Genomic DNA, 9469 nt, shown 5'->3' with positions numbered 1-9469 from the left:
TTAAAAGAACCATCTATCCAAAGAAACTTCCAAATGGAGCTGAGGAACAAACTTAGTGTGCTTAACGATGAACAAGAAATGAGCATACATGACTTTAATAAAACAGTCTATGAAGTGGGAGATAAGATCTTGGGACCCAAAAGAAAAAATCAGAAGAATGGATTTCTAAGAACACCTGGAAAGTTATAGATGAACGGAAAGATGTTAAGAAAAGGCTGATTCAAACAAAATCAGAAAGAATTAAAGACCAACTAGAAAACAGATATAGATCTTTAGATAAGGAGGTAAAGAAAAGCACAAAGAAAGACAAACAAGCTTACATAGAAAATTTAGCAGATGAAGCTGAAATGGCAGCTGCAAGTCCAAGATCTTGGAAAGCTATATAGAATCACAAAAATGCTTACTGGAAGGTTTACCAACTGTGAAACAGCAGTAAAGAATGAACTTGGACAAATAATTGCAGGAGATGAAGAGAAACTGAAAAGATGGAAAGATCATTTTGAGAATGTGTTAAACAGAGGCAGTCCCGCAGTTGCGGCCATTAATCAACCTGCCACAGAATTTCTAGATATTAACATCGAATCACCTTCTATTCAAGAAGTTCAGGCTGCTATAAAAGCTCTAAAAAATGGTAAAGCACCAGGGAAAGATGGAATTCAAGCTGAGTTATTAAAATGTGAAGCAAATATCTTACCATCTACACTTACTCGTATACTAGAAAATATTTGGATTACAGAAGAAACACCTGATGATTGGAAGATGGGGCTTATACCAAACTACCAAAGAAAGGCGACTTATCTGATTGTAATAACTGGAGAGGAATTATGCTGCTCTCTGTTACCAGCAAAGTCCTTAGTAGAATTGTTTTCAATAGAATAACCAGGGAAGTAGATACCTGTTTACGAAAAAATCAAGCTGGTTTTAGAAAAGGAAGATCTTGTAGTGACCAGATATTTTCTCTAAGGCAGATAAATGAGCAAAGCAATGAGTGGACCAACACACTTTATGCCAATTTTATTGACTTCCAGAAAGCATTCGATAGCATAGATAGAAATTCATTATGGAAAATTTTGTCTCATTATGGAATCCCATCTAAAATTATTAGCATCATCAAAGTTTTATATTAAGATGTTAGAGCAAAAGTCATTTGTGGTACTGAACTTTCACCTGAACTAGAAATTAGAACAGGAGTTAAACAAGGCTGTCTTCTGTCACCGCTTCTCTTCTCCATGTGTGTGGACTGGCTTATGAAGGAAATTACAAAAGACATAAACAGGGGCCTGCAATGGACATTCACGGAACGTTTGGAAGACCTTGACTTTTTTGACGATATTGTCCTTCTTTCTCAGCGACTAATCGATATACAAGCTAAAACGAACATACTGGAAGAAACAGGAAAACAACTTGGTCTTTACATAAATACTGCTAAAACCAAAGTAATAAGAATAAACACGGAAAGAGAAGATCCTATTTTGATCAACAACCAGACAGTAGAGGATGTAAAATGACATTTTTTATTTGGGAAGTAAAATTACAAAAGATGGAAACTCAGAAATCGATGTTGACCACCGTCTATCCAAAGCCAGAGGAGCCTTTGCAAGTTTAAAGAAAATCTGGAACTCCTCAAAAATCAAACTTAACACGAAAATCAATTTCTTCAAAAGCAATGTAATTTCAGTTCTTTTATATGGTTCAGAATCCTGGAAAGTCACAAAAACCATCTGTAATAAACTTGATGTTTTCCAGAGGAGATGTTTAAGAAGAATTCTAAAAGTTTTTTGGCCAAATAGAATATCAAACAGAGAAATTTACAACAAAACTAAAACAACAGCAGTATCAGAGGAAATTAAAAAGAGGAGGTGGCGCTGGCTAGGCCATGTTTTGAGAATGGATCCCACATCGATCCCACATGTTGCCTTAAGATGGACACCAGCAGGGAAGAGAAAAAGAGGTCGCCCAAAAGAGACATGGAGGAGAGCAGTAGAAAGAGAGATGAAGGAACAAGGATGGACTTGCGGACAAATAAAGACTTGGTCTCAAGACAGAGCATACTGGAGGTCTCTAGTGGAAGCCTTATGTGCAAACCAGCACGAAGAGGACTAAGTAAGTAAGTATAGATTCGTGTGTTTAAAGGTAGACTATAGATATACTGATACTGTAGTATCGTCTGTAACCTTGACGACACCATACTGTCTCAGTTTTCAATTTCTCTCCCATTGCATCTCGGAATATACAGGTTTCATTACACACAGTTCTCCTGGAAGACAAGGCAGTTGTATTTTTTACCTGTCTGGGTGGATTTTTTTAATGTTTGTTTTGCAAATTATCAAATACCCAGACGAACCCGTGGGGATCTGGGTTAGAATAGGTCCTCAGTATCCCTTGCTTGCCGTAAAGTTTGCATATAGGAGTTATGAGATTGACCACTGTTTGTTATCGTCTACTTTCATGTATGTAGATCTATAATCATAAGCGTGTCATAGCAGGCCCCGTGTCATAGCAGTTATGGTACGATAAAAATCCCTCCATGTTCAAAGGCTGTAAGCGCCGAGCATAGGCCCAAGTTTTGCAGCCCTTTGTCGGCAATGGTAATATCTCCATGTGAGTGAAAATTTCTCGAGTGGGACGTTAAACAGTATACAATCAATCGATCCAGGCAGACATCAACTCTAGTAACTATCTAAAATATCAGATGATAGCCATTAGATGTCATGGTAACTGAAATTCAAAAAATGAAAGAGAAAAAAGATGAATCAAGAAAATTATGATAAGAAACAAGGTAAAGATTTAATGCTGTTTTCTCTGTTATACAATCTAACCTTAAGTTAATGTGTTAATTTCCCTACACGTCAGTGCATAGACGGGGACTATATATGGAAATTAAGTTAACATGGATTTAAGTTGTGTGTGTGAGAGCGATTAACGTGATAATTTACGCATATTGCCAATCACATTTTCCACAGTAGCTAACGGAAAACGTGATAATCTATGCATAGTGAATTTATATTTTTATTAGTCCCCTACCGACGAACTCGAAGGGGACTTTAGGTTTGCGCTCCTTCCGTCTGTCCTGCAAATCAGTTTTCCGGACTTGTTTTAATGTGCTTCTAGATATTCATTTGATATTAGGTACATTGCTTTGTCATAACAAGTTACAAATCAAGTTCAAATGTCGTCTCAGTCTGTTGATGTTTCACTAAGTTATGGCCCTTGGACTTAGAAAAATAGCATGAATTGTCAGTTTTCCGGACTTTTGTTGTTGTTGTGCTTAAAGATGTTCATTTGATTTTCAGTACATCATGATGATTGCTTTGCCATAACAAGTTACATATCGATTTTGAAGTTTTCTTGGTCTAGTCTTTGTACCTGAATAGTAGTTGATTTCCAACCATACCTATTTTTGGTTTCCCAATCTTCCCGTTTACCATAACCTTAGTCTCATAATGAACTTCGAATATTGTTGCGATCCAATAATTTTTGCCTCCGGTAGGGAACTATGTATTGCTATGCAATACTCACAGAATGCTTGTTAAATTTTATTTCAAGTATGAATATTGAGAAACACAGTCTTCGCCATTATGCAAATTATCACATTTCCATTGTAGTTACATTTAAGTAAGGAAAAGTAAGGTGGAGCTATGGATCACCTGTTTCATAACTGAAGAAAATGCATGCACTTGTGGACTCAGGCGCTTGGGTTCAGAATACCTACGAAGTTCACGAAGTACCTACATGAGTTGATTTGATTTTTTTTTTTTTTACTGTTGAAAATCGTTTTGATGTATGTCAACAATGCCTTAAAGAGTCAGCCCTATAAAAACAGTCTCAATGGATATTATCGTATATCCTAGGCACGTAGAATCAGACATCCCCTACACACTTTTGAACATTGATGAGTTAGGATTTTAAGTTGAGCAAATCTTTTGTTTTCTGTTTTATTATAATTTTTTGGCATCCTTAACACAAGGAGTCAACCATGAGTAATCCAGACTTATTGTTAAAGCTGTTATTTTAGATATTAACAAATACAAAGAAGCCATTTGTAATAAATATTCTTGACCTTTGAAGGATAGAGAGTAACTTTTCAAAATTAGGAAAACTTTTTTAAAAATTATCTTGACCTTTGAACCCAAAACTAATAGCGGTCATTCCTTAATTTAATTTAGATATCACCTAGAAACTTTTTCTAATAAACGCCCTTGACTTGGAGCCCAGGTAGTTATTTTTCATGTGAAACTTGAACTTTGAATTTAATAAAAGCAATCATTCTTCTGTTATACCCTTAATTGGAAATTGTATTGAAGTCTCACATAGTATGCAAGGTGAGGATAACGAACAGTGATCAATCTCATAACTCCTACAAGCAATACAAAATAGATAGTTGAGCAAACACGGACCCCTGGACAACCACTTCTTACCATACATGACCTGGCAATAAGTAAAGTTTCATTGCTAACAATAAAATGGTGTCAAGATATGATCAGGCAACCAAGATTGAATACTGTATTATACCCATTTCACTCAATCATGGGACAAAACTGGAATTTTGCATCAGTCCTGTGTTTTATGAGATTGATCACTGTTCGTTACCTTCGCTTGCGTTTTACTTGATTTGCTCCAGGCAGACGTATCCCGTGGGGATCCGGGTTAGAATAGGTCCTCAGTATCCCTTGCTTGTCGTAAGAGGCGACTAAATGAGGCGGTCCTTCGGATGAGACCGCAAAAACCAAGGCCACGTGTCAAAGCAGTTATGGCACGATAAAGATCCCTCCCTGTTCAAAGGCCGTAAGTGCCGAACATAGGCCTAAGTTTTGCAGCCCTTCGTCGTCAATGGTGACGTCTCCATATGAGTGAAAATTTCTCGAGTGGGACGTTAAACAGTATACAATCAATCCAGGCAGACATCAACCCTAGTAACTATCTAAAATATCAGATGATAGCCATTAAGTGTCATGGTAACTGAAATTCAAAAAATGAAAGAGAAAAAGATAAATAAAGAAAATTGTGATAAGAAACAAGGTAAAGATTTAATGCTGTTTTCTCTGTTATACAATCTAACCTTTAGTTAATTTCCCTATAGGTCAGTGCATGGAAGGAGACTATATTAGGAAATTATTTTAACATGGACTTAAATTGGGTGTGTGGATGTGTGCGATTAACGTGATAATTTACACACATCGGTTTTGCCTTTTGCATATCACGTTTTCCACAGTAGCTAACGGAAAACGTGATAATCTATGCATAGTGAAATATATTTTTATTAGTCGTCGGAGGGGACTCCGTCCGTCTTGTCTGTCTGTCCGGCAAATCAGTTTTCCGGACTTGTTTTTAATGTGCTTGCAGATGTTTATTTGATATTTGGTACATTGCTTTACCATAAGAAGTTACAGATCAAGTTCGAATTTCCTCTCAGTGCGTTGCTTTTTCACTAAATTATGGCCCTTGGACTTAGAAAAATGGCATGAATTATCAGTTTTCCGGACTTGTTTTTTTTTATATGCTTGTAGATATTCATTTGATATTTGGTACATCACTTTGCCATAATAAGTTACAGACCAAATTCTAATTTCGTCTCGGTCCGTTGATTTTTCACCAAGTTATGACCTTCGGACTTATAAAAATAGCATGAATTATTAGTTTTCCGGACTTGTTTTTAAAAGTGCTTGCAGATATTCATTTGATATTTTGGTACATTGCTTTTGCCATAACAAGTTACAGATCAAGTTCAAATTTCGTCTCGGTCCGTTGATTTTTCATTAAGTTATGGCCGTTGGACTTGGAGAAATAGCATTAATTGTTGCGGTCCATTAATTTTTGCCTCCGGTAGGGGACTATGTATTGCTATGCAATACTCCCAGAATGCTTGTTAAATTTTATTTCAAGTATAAATATTGAGAAACGTCTTCGCTTTTATGCAAATTATCATATTTCCATTGTAGTTACAAAACAAACTAGAAAGTGATTCCATATATTTAAGTAAGGAAAAGTAATGTGACGCTATGGATCACCTGTTTCATAATTGAAGAAAATGCATGCACTCGTAGACTCTGGCGCTTGGGTTCAGGATAACCCCTACCCCGAGAACCCCCTACCCCCACGAAAAACCTACATGAGTTTATTTGATTTTCAAGATATTGAGTATCAACTAAATTGATGTAATCTTAACCTTTGACCTCATAACCAAAAAATCTATAAATGTCTTTCTTTAATTCTTTAATGACCATAGGTTTTTGATGAAAGATGTTGAAGATATTGAGTCACAACTCAAACGCATAGGCAGATGCCCATAATCTAGGAGTTTTCTTTGAATAAATACCTAGCTTTCTGTAGACTAGGAAAGCTGCACATTGATATTGTGTCGCAAAGAAAATGTATTCAACTTGGATTGAAAGGTCTGTTGTTATACTTCACTCCAAGAGCATGGGTATCTTCAGCTGTCTTTGTATAGATGGGCCACTTCGCTCACCTGAGTTGATTTGCCTCATATTGTTGGCCCAACTTAGCCCCAAAGGTCACAATGTAACCATGTCACAAGGTCAAAAAGTCAACAATCATAGTATCAAATGTAAGGTCTTGCCATAAGAAATCTATATACAAAATATGAAAGCCCTACCTTTAAAAGTTCAGTAGATATTGCCTAGGTTAACTTTTTCTTAAAAGTAGGTTAAAAACCAAGGTGTAAGTTACTAGGTCAAAAACTTTAGTACCAAAAGAAAGGTTCTGTCACAAGGAATACATGTATACATAATATCACTACCCATTCAAACGTTATGAGCAAGGTTAAAGTTTTGAAATTTAGGTCAAACTTTAAAGTCCCAAGGTCAAAGATCATGGTATGAAATGTAAGGTCTTGCCATAAGGAATCTATATAAAACACATATAAATAGTTCAGGCAGTATTCTCTAGGTTAGGATTTCTTGAAAGCAGGTCAAACTCCAACGTCACGCAGTGCAAACTTTGGTTACCAAAATAAAGGTATTGTCACAATAAATGTACAAGTGAAATATGAGAGCTCTATCACACATCTATCAAAATTTAAGAGCAAGATTATAAGACACACAGGGCGAAACTAAAAAGCCTCCCGACTTTAGTGTCAGGGACATAAAAAAAACCCTTGAATCCACACAACTTGGTGACATTTGGATCTTGATATGATTTAGTGTAGCCCTGCTACTCTTGAAAAGAATTTTCCAGTATATTTGCATATAAAACTTTGATCTCCTATTGTGGCCCCATCTTACCCCTCAGGTCCCTGATGTGAACAAACTACCTGAAGATGCTTTCATACCAATGTCACAAATCATGGCCCTGTTCTTCTTGAGAAGACGTTTCCCCATATATTCCTGTACAAAACTTTAATCCCCTTTTGTGGCCCCACTCAACCCCCGAAGGTCATGATTTGAACAAACTTTAATCTGCACTACCTGAGGATGCTTGCAAATTAATATGACTGATCATGGCCATGCTGTTCTTGCGAAAAACATTTAGGTCACCAGAGTAAACTCAGGCGACATATTCCAATAGCGTCCACTGTCATCCGTTAACAATTGAACATTTTTAACTTCTTGATAACTACCTTTTCAATTCTTTTCAAACTTGAACAAGGGTGACATAAATTGTAAACGTCAGGACTCCTACACCCCTGCGGCCTTAGGGACAGGACAAAAAATTACCAAAAATTTACCAATTTTGCTTTATATATATATATATATATATATACACACACACATGTACTGTACAGTGATTTCGACAGTGATATAACCCAAAAATTTAAAGGCGTTTTCTCTCTTATTGTGAAGTACATGTATTTCTGTACAAAATTTGATTATGTTTAGTGTAAACTGTTAAGAGTTACTTTATCAAAATATACATGGACACATATACAAAGTGATACGACCCCAAAATTAAAAAAATTCTCTAACATTGTAAAGTATTTCTCTACAAAATGGTGGAAACATGCTGTGAGTTTTGAATTATTGCATCACAGTGTCGACAGAGTGCAACAATAATTTTAAAGATCAAGTTAAAAGTCAGATAAACGTTTACGGGCATACTAGGACCTTCGTTTAAAACATTCGATGGTAACTGAGTGTCAAACCCATTTGGAAGTTTATTGTACATCCATGTCAACATATCAACACATTAATAAGAAGTCCATCAAAAAAATATTTTTTGATGCTGTTGGATAATGCCTTTTTTTACATTTGAGAAGTTTTCATTAAAAATGTCATATCCAATGTGCTGATGCCACACAAGTAAACTTCTTCAATTAACTTATAAAACAAAATAAATGTAACTTGGCCATGTACCTAAAACATTTATCTTAACAGTTAATGAAATTTCTCTACCACCAAACTCCAAAACTTTAAATAGAAATCATAATTCAGGTCATCTATGATATGATGTTTAGTTGGAACACACTGGTATGGTATAATCATTAGTTCCAGTGACAATAAACTCACAACAAAAGTTTTTATACATTTTCTAAAAGCTCATTAGTTGGGATCTCTCAGATAGCATAACCAATGTAATTACAGCACATTTTACAATCAATCCAAGCTATTCCATTAGTGGAATTACATACCATGTATAATTTATAAATATGATATTCTAACTTGACAAGATCTTACATGGCTCAGTATGTAATCATTTTTAGTGAACAAGATTTGAGAGAGAAAATTTTCCCGTCCATTTTCATTCAGCATTGTATAGCCATGCATTCACTGGTCAATTTGAGGGGGGGGGGGGGGGGGGGGGGGGGGGGGGGGGGGGGGGGGAGAGAGCTATAAGTGGAGCAATTATAAAACATTGAAAAGATCGAAAATGTCCATATACATCTTAATAATATGACATATTTTACACTGATCAATTGTATTTTAATTTCCTAATAATGTTTTATATAGTATACACTCAAGGATCAAAAATATTTCTGCACTGCTAATTTTCACTTTATATTCATTACAACTTTCACATTTTAAGAACTTCACAAAAATTTGATAATTAATGTTATCATACTGAAATTTTTAGAATATATGCAGAATTCACTCAAGAGTCATGACAAATATTACTTTTATTGCTATCTTATTTATTTTTTGGGGGTTGATTTATGAATTGCGAGGTAGACTTTTTAAAATGCTAATTAATATGAAATGTGTAAAATTAATTTCAAATAAAGTTATTGCATCATGATTAACCTAGTGAGTGTTAAAAACTGTAACACATAGAGAAAAAATAACAATAACAAATTTAAATCTAGGTGATTATGCATATTTTGTGAAATTTTTATGGTGATGGCTGCAGTAGAAATTTTTTTCATCGTTGCTTTAAAAATTGCATTATTCAATGACTTATATAGTGAAAATTAGCAGCGCAGAAATACTTTTGACCCTTGAGTGTGTATGCATTTTGCACAGCATGAATTTTAACCTAAAATTGGATGTCAACTCCTGTTGCAAGATTTATTTCACAA

At 35.3% G+C, this 9469-nt stretch overlaps 1 protein-coding gene across 1 annotated transcript in view; it reads left to right on the top strand.

The window, feature by feature from the left end:
- The window catches only part of LOC130053773 (craniofacial development protein 2-like), a 15303-nt gene extending 15114 nt beyond the window's left edge, over window positions 1-189 (top strand). The window contains exon 3 of the mRNA XM_056161335.1: window positions 1-189. This exon is cut by the window's left edge and continues 990 nt beyond it. Within this exon, the coding sequence (XP_056017310.1) occupies window positions 1-189 (189 nt within the window).
- Window positions 190-9469: the final 9280 nt, after the last annotated feature.

This window comes from Ostrea edulis, chromosome 4 (genome assembly GCF_947568905.1).
Source record: "Ostrea edulis chromosome 4, xbOstEdul1.1, whole genome shotgun sequence".
Lineage (NCBI taxonomy): Eukaryota > Metazoa > Mollusca > Bivalvia > Ostreida > Ostreidae > Ostrea > Ostrea edulis.
This window is presented reverse-complemented; position numbering and strand designations above follow the sequence as displayed.